General features: G+C 40.4%; 1 protein-coding gene across 6 annotated transcripts in view; it reads left to right on the top strand.

The window, feature by feature from the left end:
- CASC4 (cancer susceptibility candidate 4) overlaps window positions 1-24208 on the top strand; it is a 57777-nt gene that overhangs the window by 27530 nt on the left and 6039 nt on the right. For 3 of the 6 annotated variants that reach the window (XM_019533913.1, XM_019533916.1, XM_019533917.1), the window contains 8 exons: window positions 4792-4846; window positions 6109-6211; window positions 7601-7691; window positions 9464-9611; window positions 10031-10111; window positions 10462-10560; window positions 11882-12055; window positions 21460-21627. In XM_019533913.1, the coding sequence (XP_019389458.1) occupies window positions 4792-4846; window positions 6109-6211; window positions 7601-7691; window positions 9464-9611; window positions 10031-10111; window positions 10462-10560; window positions 11882-12055; window positions 21460-21627 (919 nt within the window). The remainder of the gene's footprint in view (window positions 1-4791; window positions 4847-6108; window positions 6212-7600; window positions 7692-9463; window positions 9612-10030; window positions 10112-10461; window positions 10561-11881; window positions 12056-21459; window positions 21628-24208) is intronic. The other 3 variants (XM_019533915.1, XM_019533918.1, XM_019533914.1) reach the window with 2 other exon arrangements.

The raw sequence follows: 24208 nt of genomic DNA, 5'->3' as shown, positions 1-24208 counted from the left end.
TTCTGAATAGTAGCTTTGCAGCACGGAGAGCTGTTCTGTCCTTAAGTGGTCTGGTGATGGTTTGAATACAATGATGCCTAAGAAAAAAGAGTTGGATTAGGGGATAGTGGCAGAATGATCACAGCTAATTTGATGTTTGATCCCTAGACCAACTCCAGGTTTTCCTAGATACCCCAAAATGTGATATGGGCATAATCGAACATGCTATAGGTCCCTGTAGCAGCATGGAGGAGCATGGCATGTTCATCCATAACATTTTGATGTATAACTCAGGAGAAATTCTGCTGGATAGCAGCAGTGCCTTATAGGGAAGTTAAAGCTGACTGTCCTTTTGGATGCAGTTACCATCTGCCCTCTATTAGGCATCACTGCAAAGCAACCCTTTGCATGTAAGGGGCTTGCAGTTCTCTTTTCTTATCCTACTGTCTTTCATGTGAAGGAGAACTGTTGTAATTGCTATTTAGGCAGCATCAGTGATGGAAACCTATGTCGACCATACTATAGAAAGTCCTAGAACTGACTTCCTCACTTTCATTTTTTATCTTTGAGTAACAAAAATGAGAGCCAAGGAGAATTTTGTGCCCCTTCACTATAGCTCTTGAGGAAAATCCTTTTTTTTTCCCTTATCCATATTAGTAGTTATCAAGAACAGTGCAATAGCTCTATATTCTAGGAGGGCCGTGGGGAACTGGATTCTCTCCATATTTTCCTTCATGAGCATAGGTGGGAGGCTCCGTGAACTAGAGACGAGCTTCTCTTCTCTTCCCTACCCTCCCACAAATTACTGGTTTCATAGATGTTAGGAGCTGGAAGGGCCCTCTCAAGATCATCAGGTCCAGCCCCTCTGTGCTTGGGCAGGAAAGACCACTGGGGTCAGATGACCTCAGCAGGCTGAATGTCCAGGTGTTTTTTGAAGACATTTAGAGTAGGTGGTTGTACTGCTCTGGGTGGAGTCTATTCCAGACTCCAGACACTGGAGTCGTAAAGAAGTTTTTCCTTATGTCTAATCTAAAGTGGTCTTCTAGCAATGTATGACTTGGTTCTTGGTTCTGGTTTGAAGGATATTTGCCTTCAGCTAAGCAGTCTTGATTATGAGTGATGGTTCTGTTTATTAGCTTTGGTTCTGGTGCCTTAAGTTCTGAAGGAAAATATAGTAGAAATATTTATATATCTCTCAAAGTATCTTCCAGTATCAGAGAAGATTCCCTTTTCAAAATCAAATGTGTTACAAAAGGTAGAAATGGGTAGGTCAGGAACAGGAAAGACCAGAGATCTAAGAAGGCTTCCGCTGTCAGGAGCTCCAGTGAATTGCTTCTGAAGAAGGTTAAAACTGTATCTCCTGAATTTTGAATAGTATAAATTATAGAGAAATAACCTGTGTATTCCGCATGCAAATTGTAAGACAATTCATTTTAAATACAACAATAAACATATTTAAAAAGATTGAGTCTAGGTTCCCATATAGGGGATGAGTAAAGGAAGCAAATGTTTTGTTTTGTTTTTTAATAGGGCTGTCAAACTCTTTAAAAATTTGATTGTGATTAGCTGTGTGTTTAAAAAAATTAGTCACAATTAATTGCTATTTTAATCGCGCAACTAAAAATTTCAAAATTATGCACAGAGAAATGCAAAATTATGGAGGGGGTGTGTGTATCGGCAAAATTTGTGAAGGTGTGGGTGTGTGGGGGGTTGGAGCCTGGGGAAGCAGGTCCCCGCATGCCCTGGCAGGATGCGAGGTGTGGTGTGTCAGGAGTGAGGAGCAGCAGTAAGGCTAGGGGGGCTGTGGCTTGGGAGTGAGGGGCAGGGGCAGAACACTGCATATCACTGTCCCTGCCAATCGTATACCGCCCCCCCACACACACACACACACACGTCCTCTTTTTTGAAACTGGAAATACGGTAACTGTACTGGAATGCAGCCCAGCGGTGTGTAGAGCAGCGCCCCTATGGAGGGGAGGGGCGGAGGATGCTGACCAAGGCCCCCATGGTGAGGGAGGGAGTGGGGCAGGGGTGAATGGCGTCCTGGGTCTGAGGTGGGTTGTGGGACAGACCTGCTGGAGGCTCGTCCAAGGGTGCTGGGTGGGGGGGTGGCGCAGCTCCCTACTGGGGCGCATGCCCTTGGGGGAGGCATGTGAGGCATGTGCCCCCCAGATTTGTGTGGGGCAGAGACGGGCTGCCTGCATCGGGCTGGGGCTCTGTACCCTGCTGCCTTTGCCCCAAGAGCCACATGACACTTATGCCTGTTGCTGCTGCGGGGGGGACAGGGGAAGTGCGGAGCAGCCAGTGCATGGTGCCGGGGGCAAAGACAGCAGGGCACAGAGCCACAGTGGGCAGCCTGCCTCTGCCGCATGCGCATATCTGGGGGGGCACATGCCCCCCATTCCTCCGGGGGTGTGCACAGCAGTGGGAAGGTGCACCCCTGCATGAGCCACCTGTAGCTCCATCCCACAACCTGCCCCAGTCCCTCCCTCACCATGGGGACCTCGATCTGCACCCCCGCCCCTTCCTCTCAACAGACCTACCTGCCAGGCACCACTCTACACACTGCCAGGCTGTGTTCCTGGCTGCCTACATGCGGTTGCTTGAGTGTGTGTCTGTCTGTGTCCGCCTCTGTTCCTGCTGTAGCAGCCTGGAGCCTGTACCTGGGCTGCCCTGCACTGCTGTTGCTGCCCCATGTTCTGCTGCACTGCCACTGATGCTCCTAGATCAACACAAGAACCAATTAATGTGTTTAATCATGCACGTTAACTGCGATTAATTGACAGCCCTATTTTTTAAGTTTCTGGGTATAAGTAAAGTTGGTATTTATACAAAATTGATGGCTTATAATGGAGATAATTTTGCTTTGCAGTTTTTGCCATATATAGTTGGAGTTACTGTTCTGTGTTTTGACTGTATATAAAAGTGCTAACTATAGGGAACGGAACTCTTGAAATTTTATGTTTTTAAAAGAACAACTGGGTGCAAAGCTCTGAAATTGCCCGTGATTTGATCACCATTCCTGTGGGCAAGTACATCTTACGCTCCTCGTTATGCTTTTCTGTGGGGCAGAAGTCCCACCCTTAGCTGCCTCAGACTTTCTCACTGGCTGCTCAAATAGGTGGACTTTACAAAGCACTCAGAGGGGTTCCCTTTAGGAACAAGTATTACAAATAAGATGACCAGTATCTTTTGGGAAATTACTCCCTCCTCCCATCTCTCCCATCCACTGGCTGCTTGAAGGAGAGGTGTAGGATAGTATTTCTCCTTCCACTGGGACCAGAGTAGTTGAAAGTGCCTCTCAACCTACCACGTCGTTCAGTTCCTTTCCTTTGTTGTGGGCACGTGCTTTAGTGCTGATACCACCACATTGGGTATCGATGGTGTAAGCTAGGACATCATAATCTGTCACGAGCAGAAGAGCGCTAATGAGTTTGTAAAGCATGACTAGAACGGTTGGCTTCATGCCATTGTGTACGTAGCATTTTTCATGATTTGGATAATTCTTGAATGTTAATAGTTTAAGGGTCCTCTATTGGGCAAACAGAATTTTAGTATCAGTCAGATGCTGAGTGTTCTCTTTCAAACAGAAAGCTAAAGATGCACTGTGAAGCCTTTTTAAGGGGATGAGTAATCTGGTCAAAAATGTGGGGAGATGATTTTGGTGCTTTTTAAGAGACTGAGGTCATGATTTTTCAGCAGAAAATCTTACCTGACTCTCAGACTTTAAAACTTCAGGAACTGGGTGCAAATTGAAACAGCCAATGTCCTTCCTTCCCAAAGTGTTGGATATGTGGGGGTCTTGAAACATTCGCTTTTAAAAGTAGCTATAAGATTGTAGAAGCATTAAAGGAGAAGAAGAGTTGAATTCCAATATTGAATAATGCTGAAGCCATAGCAGGGGGTCACTTTTGACATGACCTCTGCTAACCTTGGAGGACATTAATGTAATAGATACAAAAATAACAGAACTAAAAAATCCTGTCCTGCAAAGTCACTGCTTATATGAGCTGGGCCCGGGACTATCACAAATAGATCTCTCTGTTGCATGAGAATTGCCATGCAAAGTCAAGGGAGTTTTCGATCAGGTACAGTATGTTTTGTGTCTCCATCTTTTCCTCTTTATTTTTGTTCTCCCTTATTAAGTGAAGAAACGTAAAACATTTTGATATGATGGCTTTTTATTATATATTTTTTATGTACTGCAATTGTCAGTGGTGTTTTTAAATGACATAATAAGCTTATCTAATCAAAAAGGCCCTTTAAAAGTCTGCATACATCAGTACTGACACAGGCTCCTTAAAATGATGCATTTAGATTATCAGTATTATTTAAAGCACAGGTTCTCAACTGTTTTGCCACAGCATCCTACTTCAGTAAAACTCAAAAACTGTAAAATAATTTTTCATTATGAATAGTTTGTATTTATTTCTGTGCATTTAGCTGCGAGCAATGAAAATCAACTATTATGCTGCAATTTGTGGTCCTCCTTCAGTAAAAAGCTGCTGCAATTTTTTGTAATCTAGATGAACCTGTACTTCTGTTTTAATTTCCAGAGAATACATCTGTTAGAATTAGGTTTAGCTGAACCTAAAGTGGCACTGAGCTTGGGGATGTCATTTTGTTATGTTTAATTGGTATTTTGTACTTCCAGCACCTTTCATCTGGGATTTCTGAAAGCCCATTACAAAGTTTTTAAGATTGTTTCTGATTTTATTGTGAGATCAAAATGCATTCAGATGCACCTGGCTTAATCAGCTCCAAAAATGCATTTTAACTTATTTAGAATGATGATTTTTTTTTTTCTTTCAGATCAAGCTGCAGAACAATATATCATATCAAATGGCAGACATACATCGTTTAAAGGGTAAGGAACGTCCAGTTCGAGTGTGATATGGCATATTTTGGAATTCTCTGGGTGTTGAGGAATGGGCCTGAAATACAATATTTAAAGAATATCTGGTGCTAAAGAATTAACAAACGGTAGCTCATCTCCTTCGTGTAAACTCAGGATTTATGAAACTGCATTACGTTCTCAGGCTTAGATGAATGTTGGGGTGGACTTTCATAGCAGTCTTTGTCATGAAGTGGCAAAGACAGCATGCTTCTTAGAAAACAGCTTGGAGCATATCTAAAGTCTTTGTCATGATAAAGATGATATGTGATATTACATGGGCTAATAATATGAAATGTATATTAAACATTTAGTGTAAAAACTATCAATACAGCAGAGGGAGAAAAAAATCTTCTGAATTTTGCAAAGCTTAGAGACCTGTGGAATTAGAAATGGGCCTGAAAACTTCACTTACGGTTGGTTTGGATTTTCCGTGTGTGCACTAGGAAGATTGCAGCTCTGTGCTCCATATGTTGTAATGTTGACTTCTGTCTTCCTGAAGATCTTGAGCTTATGTTTAAAGCAGTTGAGAGGAGCTATTGCCAAAAATTCATACCTGCCTGCAGGCCAAATAGATTTAATTACTGAGTGTATATAAATAGATGTAACTTAATAATAAAATAGTAGGCAGCTTCACAAATATTTCACATTTGCAGCTTGCACAAGAAGGGAAATTTCTAGAGCAGCTGCTCATAAAATTAAAAACTTATGTCAAATATTAATATAGATAAGTACAAAAGTATGATATTTGTTTGAATTTCACTCTTTTCAGTAAAAAAAAAAAAAGAAAAAAAGCATAGAACATGCCTGCTGTATTTTAAAAGCGGTTTTTAACTAATGTAAAGTGCTGGCCTCTCTTGAGGCTTCCAGTTATTGCCACGTGTCAGAAAATCATCTTGAATATTACTTCCCACAAATAGGTACATCATTTTAATGAAGATGTAGCAATAGTTAAAATTTCCCCTTCCTTCCTTAGCATGGAAGGTCACAGGTACTGTTCTTAAAGTTTTAAAATAAACTTTGCTATTGGCTTCTAGTCTACATAATACCTTGATGCATCAGGCAAATATGCAATGCATATTAAAGATTTTGTCAACAGTTAATCAAGAAATATATTGTAGGAAAGTAAACTGACCTATCTGAGGGGATGCTCCTATATGAGGCACCAATAGTAAAAAATATGCATGTTGGGAGGACTACTTCCTACTCACTTTGATTTGTATTATTTGGCTTAGAACAACTAGCAGAATTACGTCAGGAATTCATCCGTCAAGAGGACCAGCTTCATGAGTACAAGAAGAACAATACTTACCTTATGAGGAGGTTGGAGTACGATAGGTATGACTTGGAATGTTTGTAGCAACTATAGACTTATGTACGGTTTTCATAAAAGTAAACCTGTGTTAAAGTGCAAACTGGGAACATAGAGATTGCTCTTTAATCCTCAGACATAAGTGTCTCCAGTGGGAAGCTGTCAAATCAAAGGTGGTATCAGCACTGTATTTGAAGCCCCGTTTTCTGGTGCTCAAGGCTGGCTGAGAATGGAAAAGTGTCTGGAGATTATAATTTGTCAAGATTGTGCCAATTTTTTTTTAAGTTTGACTTTAAATTCTCCATTTCTGGAACATCAACAATTGACTTGATGGAAGAGCTGTTATATTTAGCCTGCGGCTTTTTGAAGCGTTGAGGCTATGTTCATCAAAGTCTCCCTGACAAATTTATTTTGTTGGAATGAAAGTGAAAATGTTGTGGATAGTTAAAACTTCAAGTCATTTTCAGCCTTTCGTAGTAATATTTGATCTGTGGTCTAAAAGAACATCAAGGTGACAAAGTCAAGCGCTGAGAACTTAAGATACACCAAAAGCAATGTTGCCTCTGTAGTCTTACATGATTCCCTTTGCTCGCTTTTTTCTGACTGTAGTGAAGCCTTGATATTTTATAGTAATATGTTTGTATTCAGTTTTGTGTGTTTAAAGGAGAAAAGACCACTGCACAAAAATATAGTCCATCTTGCTGCATCTTGTCAACAACCACATAGTTTATCATCAGCGTTGTATCGTTAGATCTGCCCCACAGATTCTGCAGCTTACACTAAGAATGACTCATGATGATGGTTGGCAGTCATTCTCTCTCTGAGTGGTTGCCACACTTTTTTTGGTGCACATACCCCTTTTTAAGATTATTATAATGCTTTGTACTCCTATTATTTTGTATCATGGATTTTAAAAAATTAAAGTATAGCACTTACAACCATACTGTAAGCTCTTCAGGACCCTAACAGATATTGTAGACAACTTCATTTTTTTTCTTTTCATCCTTTTTCTCTGCTTATAATTTTGCTTTTCCTTCTGCTTTCCCATTCTTTCCACACATACCCTTTAGAAATGTGTTGCATACCCAGGTTTGAGAAACACAGCTGTATGTGATGAACAAGCACTAGAGGAGGGTGAAACAGTTTGCCAGAAGGTTTCATAGATATTTGCTGACAGCAGAATAATGACAAGACTTGGGGATTTGGGGTTCCTTTCCCACTTCTGGAGAGAGATGTGCTTAGACCTTCAGTCCAGTTCCCTTCTCCAGTCCTCAGGCTTCTCACTCCAGGCCCAGATTTCTTGTCCCGCTGTCCTGCCAGCTTCTGTTTGTGCCAGTTCATTTTTTTCTTGAGGTGGTTATGGGAAAACTGGTATAATGCAAACCATATGTGACTGTAAATATGCTTCCTGTTAGTTTGCAGTGTGGACAGCAGATCAAAGAAATGCGAATTCAACACGAAGAAAATATAAAGAGGTTGGTGGAGCAAGCTGTACGGGAACAAAAGGTAAATGGTTAAAAATAATCTCATCTTTGAAACGGGGATTTTTTGTTTCAATGCCCAGACACCTTCATTATTAATTGCAGTCAGTTGGGACTAATTTAGAAGTCTGGGGCATTAGCTGTGGCTTGCCAAATGGTTAAACTTTTAATTAATTATGTTTTTACATGTTCTGTGCTGTACTAAAAAACTCTTTTTTTTAGAGAAAAATGGATTGTGTAGTATTATAATGTTGGGCTGTATTGTGGCAGGTGCAGCAAGATAAACATTACCTTGCTATTTAATAACTTACATAAGCAGCAGCCTAAACAATTATGCATTATGCATATTTCTGTCAGTGTTGCATAGATGTTAGTAGCTGCCACTACAGTAATTCCTCTGCCTTTTAAATAAAGTGCCATTTATTCTCCAGTAAGTACTTCAAAATACCAGTTTTTTTAAGTACAGATTCTTGCCTTACATTCTTGTCGGTATTTGCAGAAAGGGGTAAGAACAATATCATAACTTCACAGTGAAAAGAATTTCCTTTGCTGTAATTTAAGCCCATTTTTTTTTCCATTTGCAATAATTACGGAAGGGAGTTCATGACCTTCCTTTTTACAGTCCCCTTTTGCATTTTGGAGGATGATTCTCACACCCCCCTCAGGCTTCTCTAGGCCAAGCAAACTTAGTTCTTTCAGCCTGTTCTGCTACACCAGAGCTGGTTTTGTTCAGAGTGTCTGGGGGCCACGCCAGCCACGGCCCCAGGCCACTCACCAAGCAGACCATACATCACAGGGGCTAAACACTGTGGGGGCAGCATAACTGGACAAACACCTCCCTGGAGTCATCTGTCCCCAGCACTCTTTCCTGCCCAGGGCAGGGGGTCGGACTCGATGATCTACTGAGGTCCCTTCCCATCCTAAAACCTCTGAAATCTGTAGAGCCCTGAGCAATGTCACAGGAAGGTCCCCAGGAGACGACAAGGACTTAACCATCACCACCTTCTGGAACCTTCTTGATAGGAAAGAGGAGAATTTATTTAGAGTGCTCCTGTGACTGCACCAGGTCAGGGAAATGCTTTACTAGGACGTCAAAGTCTCCACTATGTTAAAGGCCACAGAAAGATCTAGTAAGGTCAAAAAGACACCATTTGCCCTGTTGATCTCCAAGCGAAGATTGCTGACCCAAGGCCACAAGCACAGGCTCTGTGCTTATACCCAGAATGAAGGCCAGACTGATGTAGGTTCAGGAATCGGATGGCATGCAGATGTGGCTGGAGCTGTTCTTCTATCTGGTAAATGCTCTGTACAACCCCACCCATTTTATGTTCTTTTCCTCTAAATAAAAATGTAATATTTTACTTATAGCCAGGCTGCAGGTTAGCAACCTGTTTTAGTGCTGACCTTAATATCTGTAAAATAAATTGCAGATACACAGCTGAGCAGCTGCACGTTTATTTAATATGTACCAGGTAAAACTGTAACTACTCTGGCATATCCATTCTGGGGACATGTGTTATTTCTACAAATGGCTGCTACCTTTCTCCAAATTGATAATATCAGATACCTTGCTGAAATTTCTCTCTTGCAGTAAATGGGAGACAATGCTTTGGTAGAAGGCCTTCAGGAGTGCTTAATGATAGTAATGCTCTTGGTGGGGAAAGATGTGGCCAGAGCAGTCTGTCTCTGCTGATTGGCTGCTGCAGTTGAGAAGCCTCGAACTGAAGAGTAAGAAAATCACCTTTTTTTCCTTTTGAAGGTTGTGTCTGTTAATGTCCGTTTAATCTGTTTTGACAGCAGGGTACACAGAAAACCCAGCCCAGTAAAGACACGGAACTGGGTTTGACTGAAGATGATCAGGCCATGTCAAAGAACGTTCAAGAGACGGAAGCAAAAACTGTAGTAAAAAATGAGGAACCCTCAAATCACCTTGCAAATGACAAAGGTACTTCCTTTTGGTGTCACTTTGCGTAAACATAAAATAATAGTGTTATTCCTCTGGATTAAGCAAAATGATGAGTTTTCTTTTTTATTGTAGGACAGTGAGGTGTCTGCCTTTGCTCTTTGGTAGGTAGTTACATATCCTGATTGCAGAAACCATCATGTTGGTGCCCTTCTCTCTCCTCGTAGGGCAGATCAGTCCCTGAATCCAATCAAGGTGGTTTTGATCCCTCCAGAACAGTTGAGGCACGCTGACAGGAGGCTTCTGTGGGAAAGGTTGGGAGATTGTTACCAGCGTTGCTTGATCTGTAGCTAAAGAACTTGGCTCAAGTGGTGCCAGCCTAACACCCTGCAAATGTTAAATTTACTCTTTTAAACTGTAAAAGGACAGTAAAGAAGCACTTTGTATGTTTATTTTGACAGAGAAAATCAAACCAGGAGGTGATGCAGGCATGCCTGAAATAGAAGAGAATGACCCTGCTAAAGTTGAAGACACACCTACTGGTTAGAAAAAAAAAAAAATCACATTCTAATAATTATTCAAGTTTTTTCTATTTTATGCATTCTCATTTAAATGCAGCTTTGTGCCACTGGTTGGTGTTAGCTAATTTGATCTAGACAGCTTAAAATCCATGTAGTAGAACTAAAACTGTGTTAATCTGATCAAAAATATTAAAGGAAAAATTTTGCAAGGTGCTTGTGAGAGCAGAAATTAAGATATTTTAATGTTTCCATTGTCTCACTGGATTTTTAAAAAAATGGAATTAAGTAATAGACTGCTAAATTAAAGACTAGTAGATACTGGTGCTTGCATTGAACAGAATTTTTAATGCAAATCCATTTATTTCATTTAGCTTTAAAGAAGCCGCATATTTCATCGCTTCAAAATGAAGGCCATCAACCCAATCTCAATCTTCCCACTGCACCACCCCATGTACCAAACGTGGCTCCAGGTATGGTTCACCAGCTAGTATCAGGTCTCATAAGAGGCTCACCAGCTAAAATCCCACCAAGCTGTAAATTAGTTAGCTTGGGGTTGCAATTGGATAAATTCTGTTACTGACAATATTGGGGGAAAAAGTAAGCTGCAGCATATGTTGTTATGGAGGTGTATTTGTTCTTTGGTGGAAAGCTGGGTTGTTTCTTGGACAGTGCTTCCAGCTGGTGGATAGTCAAATGCTGGTTTTGTTCGAGTGGTGAAACACAACTTAAATGTGCATGTGCAACATGACCAAACAGCTGTTTATAAGGTGTGCCTTTTTGGGATATACATCTTGGGTGCCAGTAGGACTAGCAGTGAGCAAAAGGAAAACATCCTCTATAGGGCACTGCAGTCCCTTAAAATTAAATTAAACAAATGGATTTTTTTGACTCAGCGTTTACATAGGTCTAAATGTAAATATTAATACTTCCAAATCACATCTTTCAATAACAATCTCTTCCTACATTAGGTTTTCAAAAACAGACCATGGCTCTGGATTTGCTGAGTAAAATGTGTTTTTCCTGCCTTCATAAGAAAAGCAAGTAGACCCTCTCAGTGAAAGAGGATCCCTTAAGTAATAGGAGTTTGGTGTCCAATTTCAGAGAACAGGATTTCCCCCGCTGAAAGGATTCTGTGTATTCCCTAGTCATGTACCTCTCTACCTGCCTGCCTTATACACTATTACAGGTTATTTGCAGTGGCTTTCTGTTTAAGCCACTGCTCTAGAACCTGTGGGCACTTTTACGTGTGCTCTGGCAGCGGAGAGTGGGGCAGTACTTAATTAAAGTGACTCTGACAGTCGCTCTAAAGTGCTGCAGCATCTCGTGTACCAGCGTCCCTGCGCTTCAAAATGGTGGCGGGGGCACTTAAACTAGAGCTCATTCGTCGAGCTTGTTCCACCGCCATTTGGAAGCATGGGGATGCTGATACACGAGATGTGAAGGCTGGCTGGTGCGCAGTAATTACCATGCTCCAGCACACTGAGTTAATCAAGTTTGCTCCAATGTGCTGTAATTACAGCGTGCCAGAGCAGCTTCTGTACTTGTGTACAGGCACCCTGTAAGTGTCCTGTATTAAGTTTTGGTTGAAATCGCAGGCAGAATCCATAGGAAAAAAGAACTGCTTAGAACTGGTACACTTGGGAAGGTCACGTGTTTTGTTACATACTGGAAAAATATATCTGAAAACATTAGCCCTTCATGTAAGTCCAGAATGTTCTGTTTGGAATCAGCTTTGGAGTGGCCTTTTTCTTCTGTACTGCATAAGAAACTAAAGAAATTTCTTTGTTTTAGCTTTAGATGCTTACAATGATGGGGAGACTGATGCAGTGAAAAAGATGCCTCCAAATCCTCTTCGGCACTTGATTCCTGAACAAAGTATGCAAAATCATAAAGAACAGAAAATAGAAATGGACCATGAAAAATTTCCAAAGGGTCGAGCTGCTGAATTCCAGAAGATGAAGCAAAGTAAGTTGGTCATCATCATATACTTGTGTACTACTGTGTATTTTTGCATATTGTGCCAGTAGCAATAAGCTGCTTGAAAATAGAAAATCAAATATATGGGTGGCCTTATGAATATTAAGCCATTAGAAAATTTAAATATATTTAAGATCTTACTGCATAGAGCACATTCCTTAACCTTAAGAAATTAGTATGTCATTTTTTAGAGATTAGTTTAAATTGTTTAAATGATCCCTATCACTTTCAGAAATATATGCTATTCTCACAAACTGCTCCACTCCAAGTATACCATTAAATATAGAATTTCAATAAAAAAAAACCCTAACATGTATCTGCTGGGGTACATAAATTGCTGCTTGTATCACATGGATGATTTGACTAAATAGGAAAAAAATAAAAGTTAAGGGTTATTTCTTGAGTGCTCCTGTAAAAAGTTTGGTTCTTTAGTCAGAAGATATCAACTTGCTTTGACTACTTTATGCATATTGTTCAGAAACTTCAGAATGGGAGGACCTTTAGGTTGTCTTGGGAATTTTTTTTCTTTTGACAACAGCAAATTCAACTTGGTATGTAGCATGTAACAGTCCTGCCAAGTGACTTTAGCAGAATGGAGGTGACGCTAGAGATGCGTTAAATGCAGTTTCCTGTAGGTCGGCTGTTTTATTATGCAGGTTGTGTGTATTGGGCATAATACTCCGTGCTGTACTATTGTTTTTTTTTTTTTTATTTATGCCTTGAGTCTTCAAAAAGTTGGGTTTCTTCTGGTGGCAGTGAGGATTGTCACCAACTGGTCTAACTATATGAAAAGTATTTTCCAAGCCCTAGATTCAGTTGCCTGGGAATGATTTGTTTAGTTCCGTGGGATGAGAACAGGATGCTTGGAAGACTCGTTTTTAGCACTGTCTGATTGTTGTGGTGTTCGAAACAGTGTTTTTTTTCCAGTTTTAATTCTGTTTATTAAATATAGCAGCCTCTGAAGCTGAAGTTAGAGCTAACGTATCAATATTTATTGGTAAGCAGGTTTCATCTAGGTCTTTTTATGTGAAAAAAGCTGTTCATATTTTTCAGATGAAAAGTTCATCTGAAAAGAAGTAAAGTGAAGAGAACTAGAGGGAGGCTTTTGTGTTTTTAAAATCCTAGAATTCTGTTCTTAAAAAATTCTTCTGTTTAGCTATATCTGATTATTCCTGGTATGTCTGCAATTAAAAATAATTGCATTAAAACAGTTGTAAAATTGACTTATGTGGACAGTCAGGTCTGGTTTACTGTTGCCTTTTGAAAAGCACATTATCAAATTGAGTGTGGATTTGGGCATTTCAATATATTTTTTTACATTTAGAAGTAAATTTTAAACTTGTCTAGTAAGGTTGAAGCTGTTTGGCTGCTGCTTTCGTGCAAAAAATCTAAAACAATACAACGGGTCCGGGTTTTTTTGTTTTTTGTTTTTGTTTTTTTTCTTTAAAGCAAGGCTGAATTGGCAAAATGCATTCAACCTGAAGCCCCCAAAGACCAGTTAATTATATTAGACTAACATGGTTGCTCATGTGTTTTCTGCTTTGGTGTGTGGGCCCCCCTTGTGTGTGTGATCAGATGGTCTTGAGTACAGGTTTCCAAGTGCTATGCCTGTAGAGTGCAGGGTGTCCAGCAGCGCCTTGTAAGGGTAGGTAAGGTAGCTGCACTGTTTTTTTTTGCTCAAACAGAATCTAGGGGATGAAGGACTTTGTAGCAGCTGGGGAAAAATTCAGCTGTACAATGCGTATGGACAGCACCTCCAAAAGAATCACAGGTATTGTAGGGATAAGTAACTACTCTCTTCTTTAAGCTGTTACCCTAATACAGGGGTGGTCAGCCTGTGGCATGGGCAGTCTGTGTGGCACGCAGCGGATTGGAAGGGGACAGGCAGCACGGTGACAGATAAGGCAGGAAGCAAAAAGCTGAGCAGCAGATCAGGTAAGGGAAAGGGATCAGGGTGACATTTGGGGAGGGTGTGGGACTAATTGATGGCACATTCTGACAAAAAAAGGTTGGTTCCCACTGCCCTTATGCTTTCCATTTCTGGTGCTGTGCAAGCTGCGAACTAGTAAATCCAGTGACTTTAGCACAGCTTTGTCTAAGTGGGTATTGGAGCTTGGGCCTGTCACCGAAACTATCTCATCTAGGAATCCTAGGTAAAAATTTGAACTGAATTCCAGGGACTGCAGTGCCTTGTATCAGAGTTGTGCAGTGGTCTGCGCACGTCAAAAACTACTACTTCATAGCACCTTGCAGCACACACCAAAACTCATTCAGAAAGATGGCAAGCTGACCTCTCATTTTGTCAGCAAAGACGACAACCACAGCAAACTCCTGAATGGTCTCCTTCTTGGAATGATGGGAGAGAATCCTTACTGTCACTTAAATATAGGGGCTAGTTTCCCTTTGACTGGGCTGAAGAAAAAAACTAGCAGAGGACGCGCTTGATTTTGGTTAAATTCTGTAACTACGTTAGGTGAGGCCTCATCCAGTTATTAATGTCATCTTGTCCTGGAATGGTATATGTGGCGGTTGTGCCATGAGGGACTGGATCTCTGGTGTTCCTCTGGCTAAGGCTCTAGCCACCAAGAAGACTCTCTTTGCGGATAGGGTGGACAATAAACAGTTCAAAGGAAGGCCCTAGTAGCACTGTCAATGCTGTGCTGATGTCCCATGAACATGGGGTATTTCTGATGAAAAGCCAAAAGTGAGATATTTGAGGAACCTAGCCACCATGGACTGTGCAAAGACTTTTGTGACCATTTGGGAGGATGCTAGCAAGCAGAATTTGCTGCCAAATGAATGCTTTTTACATTAATGGAGAATCCTGAGTGCTTTGGGGCAACTTAAGGTAACTTCTTTGGAAGTCTCTAATGACAGTGGATGCTTCTGCATTGGTCACAAAGAAAATCTCTTTCATTTTCTGAATAAATCAACCTCATGCTGTCCTTCTGATTAGAACCCAGAATGTATGTTAATATGACTACTAGACAGCCATGTTCAGGCTGTGAGATGTAACAAAGTTTGGGGTTGGGATTTGACCTGCACTTTGTGTGATCACATTGGCTTGAGGTAGAGCTGTGATCAGGGGCCAAGTTGAGGGGAGTCACTGGATTTAAGCACAAAATCTGCTTTGACTGTGTTGGGGCTGTCATTAGCATCGGGACTCCGTTGCATCTAAATGTTCTCAGATGAGAGTCCTGATGTCCAGGGAATGAGAGAGACAAGTCCGATTCTAGTCTGAAACCTCCTTGGTACAGAACATCTGGTCTCTTTTGTTCTGATACGTGGCAAGCAGATCTGTGTCTGGGAGTGGAATCGAGCCCCTTGATCAATTACTTGCAATTCCAAACATTGTCTGCTGCCAAAGGTTTTTGTATGGTCATCGATATGAAGCTCTGGCTAATTCACAAGATCCAGAGATGGATTGCTGTGTGCTGGAGGAATGATCACTGATGAGCATACTCCTTCCACATTGCTTTGTAGATGTTGTAATTGCTCTAGTTTGTCTTAGAACCTGGACTCTGGTTCCTAGGAATATGGGTAGGGGTGCTGTGCATGTGGAGACAGAAGGCGCACGCTCTGTGTTGCAGGGTCTTCCCCACCGTAGCTCAAATGGAGAGTAAAATATAGCTGTTTGAACTGTGGGTGAAGATGGTAAGCTAAAGGAACAACATGTCCGAGGGGTGTTCAGAAGGCTTCTCACCTAAAAGGGAGCACCATTTGTGCTCTTTTGCTTTCCACCATACTTTCCCTTGACATCGGTGCATTTAATCTAGTGCAGCTGCAACATGGTTGTAGCAGCCATTGTCCTACATGTCCAGAAACTTCTGGTCTTCTGTGATCACACCTCATTGTTATCAGTACTGAAACTCTTCAACAAAGGTCTTCCTTCAACTTGGGGAACAGAGGCAGGTCTAAAGGAATCGAACCAAATCTGGTGACCAGGCCGGGTAGAAGCAGTGCAAAGCCTCATTTGGTCACTGCAGCCTGGGATGTGTAGAACGATCCACTGTCCTGGAGAAGCAGCGCTCCTCCACTCAAAATCTTGACAGCTCTTGTTCTGATGGATTGTCACAAGACAGTTCACTAGCATGTTCTCCTGTTGGTGGTCTTGCCTGTTGACAGGTAGTCGATCATAATCGTTACTTCGCTCTCGTAAAAATACGGTGGCCATAAGCCTATCTTCTGATGCCATCTTTTTAAAATTTCTTGGGAGGTGGAGACTGTATGCACTTCTATTGCATGTTGTGCTGTTTCTTGGAAACAAAGTTATGAGCCAATACTTCATCTAGAGTCACAGTTCTGGAAATGCATCTTGTATGCTAGTGGGTAGCCACATCTAGGAGCTATGTTTTCAGTACCTGTAAGTCATACACCCGTTCATGAAATAGTGCCAAGACAACCTTGGTAGCCTGTCTGAGCCTGTTTCTGATTAGTTGCTTGAAGGCTTAAGTAGTGTATTTGCCATATTTTCTAAGTTGTTTTTTTTAAACTTTAATTTAGAATCAAATTAACAGTGTAGTCAAAGCAACACCAGGATCAGTCTCTTTCCTTCTCAAGTTAGTGTTAGCAGGATCCATCCCATCACCCTGAAAACAGTGCTCTTTTCCTCCCTCATTACAAAAGACTGCATCAGGGAAGACTTGGTGTTTGTTGCTGATCCTTTAGTGGGTGAATGAGATTTTCCTGACAAGGCCTGAGGTCTGGAGTTTCTGGTACACTCCAGGTGTACTGGGGTGCTGGCTGCAGTTTAGGGGCTTTCTTCTCAAGTAGTTCAGACAGTGTGCTTATGAACCTCTCACAAAGAAGAGTTGCAAGAGGGATTCCTTCTCCTTGTCTTTTTTTTGAAAAAAGAGCACATTATACTGTTTTATATATTTCCCTGAGGCAGAAGAGGCCCTTCAAGTGTCTGTCATTTATAAGAACCACCACCTTGCAAGAAAAACAAGATTTTTAAAACCTTGAATTTTATCCCTAGCAAGTCTAGGTGGGCCAGAGAGCCATAGTAATGCCATGTAGAAAATGTTTTTATTGTGCCAGTGGGTTTAAGAACGGTAACAAAATGAAGAACTGTAACATGAACTTCAAGTAAAAACTAGCTAAAGAGAAAGCTGTTTCAGTGCACAAAAATATAGGTCAGTCATGGGTTTCATCTCATGGTCACCAACAGAAAGAAGGAACTGAAAAGTAGTGTAGGAAGCAAGGAACTGAAAGGGTGCCCTGCCCTGTAGCTGAGGACATAAAGAGCACCAGGAGGTAGACAAGGTGCAGGCACAGCCTGAGGGGATGCTCCTGTTTAAAAGAATTTCCTCTTGAATGCTGGGGCACCTCTGCAGAAGGTCATTCTGACAGTAGTGTGTTTGTAAGAGTACTTAGTAGGGGTGTGCAAAGGGGGTCCTATTTGCTTTGGATTCGGCCCAAATCAGGGACAGTGATTCTATTAGTTTATTTGGATTGCTGTCCTTGATTCAATTTGCCCGAATCCGAATCTTCAGATTCGATGCTGATTCAATTTGGACATACATGCAGCTTTTTAAGTTTTTTTTTTCTCTACATACCTTGAGGTACCAGAAAAAACTTTTAAAGCTGTGTGTATGTCCGATGGTGGGGTGCATGAAGTGTCCCATAGGACTGCGGGGGGCCCTTCCACATGCTCAGCGGTGAACCTGGAAGTAGTTCCGGGTCTGCCAGGGAGCCTGCTGGGTTCTCTGATTCGATCCAGAGATTCAGCCACCGTATCGGGCTGAATCTCCAACGAATCAAATTGGGAACTGAAGCTTCACACAACCCTAGTACTTAGTTGCTTTGTTTTTATATCTGATTGTAATCAAGTCCTTCAGGAAAGGAGCAGGTGATATATCATATACATATAATTAGCTCTTGGGACTTCTGCATTCAAATCATATTACACATATTAACATAACTAAATCTCAGCCTTTCAGGGCACAGAGCAAAGAGATTTTGAATAAGGTAAAATCTCAAGGAAATGCTTTTAATTTTTTAATTAACATGATTATGACTACAAGCTTAAAGAGATGAAGCCTGTGCCTAAATCAAGCAAATGCATGATTTCTGTAACATATTTCTGTAACAGATTTTAAAGCTTTCATACTGGTGTATGTCAGCAGTAGCTCTGACACCACTCTAAATGGTTCCTGCTGTTTTCTCTCTAATCTCTTCACTGCTTATTCTTCAATGATAAACTGCTGAACTGTCCTTTATTTAGGACTGCTTTGTGTGCAGACAGCACCTAGCATAGTGGGGCTTTGATCTTGTTCCTGTCCTCTAGATTTCTTAAGATCTGACTAAGTAACTGTACGTACACAGGTGCATGACGCAATTCCCACGTCTCATCCAGAACTGTAGTGTCAGACACAATATACGTACACTGAGGTTTTTAACAATATACTACAAATCTATCACTATAAAATATGGGCAAATATTATGTCCATATTTTCAACTGTTGAAGACCTTGGTGCATGATATCAATGCAATTCACTTTTAATGTTTCATATAGCAAAGATTTAAAATGCCTTTTTATCCATATTTCATTTTCTTGGTTCTTCTTAACTTCATTACTTACCTGTTAAGCTACACTTGGACCGCTGACTTGTTTTGAAACACTAGAACAGTGTTTCAACCAGGGTGCTGCAGCACCCAGAGGTGCCCAGAGATCCTCTCAAGAGTACCATGGGGGTGCCATGCAGTGTTAGCATTGTTAGGCATGCAAACATGATTCAGATAAACACAGGGATTTCAAATAGGAATCCACAATGTTAAAAACATTCTGACCTATTTGGGGCTTTCTGGGTTCTTCCCTGTAGAAAATGTGTTATTTTTCTACATAAAAAACAGGTTAAACCAAGAGCTGGCATTTTCCAAGGGGCGCCTTGAGTCTGAAAAGGTTGCGAGCCACTGTACTAGAAATTCGTCCAGTCACTTGATCTTCTTCTTTCATGTTTTAAGGTGAACATCACGTAATAAAGTGTACTTTTATTATTTTTTTACAAAGTCTGAAAGGATTGGCATTTTTTGGCAGAAGTTTCAACAGTTTGACTGGCACCTGTCCACATTCTCACCCTGTTAGCTCTTCAGAGATCTTATTATTGTGATGGGTTGCAACTTGTAGCTGAAGTACATACCAGTCTACCCACAGCATAGGGGTCTTAAAATGTCCTACGCTGTGTTTCAGATATGCCCTTGAACAATATAGGTGCAAAGCTGAGAATACAATGAAGCAATGAAAAATCCCAGAACCTACCATTTTATTACATCTGTAATGTTTTAATATTCCTTCGGTGGTCGTAGATTCTCTCCCACGGAGGGATATCTTATTCAGAAGTGCAGGAAGAGGATGCCTCTGACATGACATTGTTACAGGTGTATACCACAACCAGCTGTGTCGGTAGTGGCTACAGTCAGTCTTCAAGGATTATTGCTCTTCATTGTAGCATAGTGGATTTAATTATTCTTCATCCGTAACACATATTCGTCTGTTCTTGTCTTCGTTACCAAGTGTAGCAGTTTCACGGCTGCCTGACAGCTCATTCTGTTTCTTACTGCTTTTTAACCTAAATCCCTGTACCACAACTTAAACAAACTTCCTCCTCGTTCTGTTACCATTGGCTGCCTAAAATGGGTCAGTTCTGTGCAAAATGAGACTTCATCCCTGTTTGTGGACTGACCACGTTCAGTTTTTTCCTCATAGTTCTTAAGTTCTTAGTTTATAAAACTTAATAATAATTTAGTTTCATTAGTACCAATTAAAAAGCATAACTACCCAATTTTTGGGCACATGACTCAAATCACTTTTTGTGCAAAAATTTAAATATTACTTGTTAGTCTCAGGTATGGAAATGAATCTTTTGAACATGGGCTACATATGATCAGTTCAGACAGCACATATGCAATATTTTCTCACATACAACGTGCCCCAGAATGTAATACACACTTTGCTCTTGAAAGGCAGAACGAAGAAGAGATCTTTCCTTGTAATGAATGACTGAGTAGCAGCAGCTAAGAAGCAGTCTGCTCATTGTTCTGCTCCCAGTTGTGAGCTGCATGCAGATTTGACTTGACTTCTGCCTATAACTACCAGGAACTGCTCTTACCGTATTTCTCACATATAATGCACTCCGCAATTTCCAGCAGCTGTTTTTGGGGGACAAGTGTATGTTGTATATGAGAAAATATGGTATGTTTGAGTGGATTTGCAGTTGTAACTTTAACCACGGTTTGCCTTCTCTAATTCTTATACGCTACTATGAAAATAACATAGGATGAACCAGTTCATCCTAAGAAGTTTTTGATTGTAGCCTCAGTCTGTCTCGTCTTACTGCTGAAATTGTATTCTCCTATTCTTTTATTCTGCTGTTGTTTCTTATATATTAGTCACTTGATATCTCCCGATTTTTTCTTTTTAGCCTGTCTTCAGTTTAAACTAAAAGACCGTATTCTGTTTTTCAGTTAGTTGCAGTTCCTCTAGGTTCACTTCATATATACGCAGATTGTATTAGCATACTGCTACCTGTTTTTGGAGAAATTGATAAATATATTGCATTGTGTTAGGCTCAGACCTCCAGACGCTCCATGAAACACTTTCTTGCTCGTTGACCCTATACCTTTAATCTTTGCTCATATACTTTTTATTACTATGTATCCATTTTGAAGTTCTAGCTAATTCACATTTTTCTAATACTGTACTGCATTGTGTGGAACTGTTTCTGATTAGTTACTTGAAGGCATACATACTGTATTTGCCATATTTTATAAGCTTTTTAATCATAATAGGGAAGGTTATATAGAATCAAATTAACAGTGTCGTTCAACACAAATCATTCCAAAGACATCAAACTGATCTTTTTTTGTTAGATGGGGCCACAAAGAAGTATAGTACACTCAAGAGAAGAGCTGATTCCTATAAAATATTTATATTGCAATACCACAAGTAGAAGACTGCCAGTCCTGCTTCTAAGAAGAACGTTTTGAATTTTTGCCAATCTGATACCAAAAATCATGAAAAATCTAGTTCAGAAATCTTTATTGTGAATAACTTCTACACTTAAAGGAAAACATGAATAATGTTTTTAGAATAACATATATGAAGCCTTTTCTCAGCTGTTTTCTTCAAAGAATTTAGCTCATAGTAAACAGACACCATTAGATCAGACTGACACACACTACTTATGGCTAACAAATCTCAAAAATCCTTTTCAATAGCCAAGTTGATTTCCTCCCCCCCCCGAAAGTATTTAATAAAACATTGATTTTCTACAACTGCCATGGCTACAAGGACTGAAGATTTGAACCTGCAGGTCTCCTTTCATTTAGAATCCATTCTTTTTCTTTTCTTTCCTCTTTGCTTCTGACTTAATCCTTTGCCTACTTCACAGGCCGATTCTTTGATGAGAATGAATCCCCTGTTGATCCGCAGCATGGCTCTAAACTGGCGGATTATAATGGGGATGATGGTAACGTGGGTGAGTATGAGGCAGACAAGCAGGCTGAACTGGCTTACAATGAGGAAGAGGATGGTGATGGTGGAGAAGAAGACGTCCAAGGTGAGCTTGGGCCTTATCTCCATCCAATTTAAAGTGAAATTCACACTGAATTTACTTGTTGAATTTGTGTGCAGCCTCACTAATGTTAGCTTTCAAAATTGCCTTAACATGAAATAAATGTTCTTTTGGTCATCTCTCAATTCTGTTTATGCTTGTCATTGCAAAACCAACATGAGTATCGTTTTCCATGCAGAATCTTTAGAATTAAACATACAAGTCTTTGAAACAGTCTGCTTTGTTATGCTCGTAAACTGAAGATGATTGAAATTTCACAAATAGTATTGTCTGAGCCTCTAATTACCAGGGAGCCCAAGACCTAGCTCATTGGAACATAAACCTGCTTCTGGCATTCATCATGCAATTTTCAAATATATAAACATATGATCTGAACCTAATCTTTGTACAAGTAGTCACACCTATTAGAGTGCTCTGCGATTGTGATAAAATTAGCAGCACTTACCACTATGAATTGTACAAAATACTTTTTGCATAATACACAGATTCAACAAACCTTCAGTTTTCCTATTTACTAAACTGCAGAACTCGGGTAACTTGGTGAGGGTCTAATATTTCTACACGCATGCCTCTTGTCTTCTGTTCTGCATGCATTTTAGTGTGTTTATTGATGATAATCCATTGCTGGTCATCCAGTACAGTGTCCACGTTCATATGGTGGTTTGGACATGTGTTGTGGAAGGCTTGCACATTTGTATGGTAAAATGTTGAGAAGTTCCATGTGTGCTCTTCCTGACCATCTTACTGTACTTGGATATTCTTTTTCCTTGAAAAAAAATCCTAAATAACAATGTGTGAACAACAAGAAACAGACTTTTGTGAAGCACTTTTTCTAAGTATAGTTAAATAAAAAAACTAGGTAAGATTAGAACCCACTGACTTCCTTCCATAGGCAAGCATTTAAACATGCAGTATAAATTCTCTGTGGTTGGGTTAGTATGGGGAAATGAATGACCACATGAGAGGAAGTACAGAAGTGTAGATCTGAACTTTAGGAAGTGAATGAACTTCCTGACAAATAGTCTGCTGGGCTTTTAGCCGAGCAGCAGTGACTAGTAAAGTTCTGACCTCTCTTGCTATCCGCTTTCTTCTGAAAGGGAGGGAATTTCTTCAGTTTTCATTTGTCTGGTTTTCTGGGTATCATAGTGGGTGCGTCTACACAAAAAACCCATGCTATTTAGTTAGTGTGCATTAAAATAGGCTAATGCACATTAAACATCACTTAAAACCCCTGGGATCCTATACATGTGGAGGGAGGCTGCTCCAACATGCTAGAATTCCAGCACGTTGGAGCAGACTTGATTAATCGAGTTTGCTGGAGCATGGTAATTACCGCGCTCCAACAGACTCCAGAGTCACATGTATCAGCGTTCCTGCACTGAAAAATGGCAGCGGGGCACTTTAAACTTATGCTCATTCAACAAGCCGCCATTTTTCCGCATGGGGAGGCTGTTACATGCGACACTCTGGGTGCTTTTAATTAGTATGGCTCTCAGAGCTGTGCTAATTAAAGTGCCCTCCCTCCCCCAGCCCGCACATGTAGAAATGCCCCGTGCTCTTCAGTTAATGCGCATTGAGGATAGACTACTGCACATTTTTCTAGTAGTTCACAATAGAAGTACTAGACTTAATGTGCATTAACTGAAGTGTGCTAATGCACGTGTAGACATGCCTAGTTCCTTCCTTGGCTTGTCTAAGTCTATTCCAATCATATAGTTGGTCCAGTAAAAGGTACCACCCAAAAAAATCCATCTTGCATATTTTGTGGAGCATCATGACTACAAAATCACTACCTATCTGTCTGCCTATCAAAACTAATCGATCATTATAGCAGGTTGTATATGACAGAGCCAGTTATGGGTTTAAGTAATAAGAATAATTATCATTTGTGATGTAAACTATTATAAATCAACATATTTCACTATTTTGTACACTGATTCCTGAGGTTGCTTGTTTTATAGGATAAGCAGGTGGGAAATTCAAACTTGAGAGGAACAGAGAGATTAGTAAATTATTTGTTCAAAATGCCTTGGATTGTAAATTGTTATAATTTATTTGTGCTGAATATTTATTTGGGTCTACTAGTAGCAAAGAGATCTGAATTTAAAATGGATTTGTAAAGGGCTTTTGCACTTACAAACATGATACCTGCTGGTCAGTAATTGGAGAGATTTTACTTTTGACTTAGTAAAGTTTAGTGTGATATGTGAGCAGCTTATGAGTAGCAGATATGAGCACTATGGGACTGACACAGAAATGAGGGTGCTGGAATTGAAGTGTAAAAGAGAGGCAAATAGGTACAATCTACTTTCCCCTCACTTGCTAATTATTTGTTGCCTCATTTTGATGTAAAAGCCAAATGGCTGGGAAGAGGTAGCATACTCTTTAGAGCTTCTCCTGAACTGTCATGTTAGTGTATCTGTATTTTTGGTGAAAAAAGTCCTTTGAATATTTGTCAAGAAAATGTACAAATCTCTGACTGAAGTAAAAAATTTTTTCAAAAAAATGCATGGCTTTGGATTAGAGCAGAAAGTGCAAACGAACTAAGTTGTGCTTTTTTTTTTTT

The sequence above is a fragment of the Crocodylus porosus genome, unplaced genomic scaffold, assembly GCF_001723895.1.
Source record: "Crocodylus porosus isolate Cpor-Errol unplaced genomic scaffold, CroPor_comp1, whole genome shotgun sequence".
NCBI lineage: Eukaryota > Metazoa > Chordata > Crocodylia > Crocodylidae > Crocodylus > Crocodylus porosus.
Note: the sequence above shows the minus strand (reverse complement) of the source record. Positions and strands in the feature narration are given on the sequence as shown.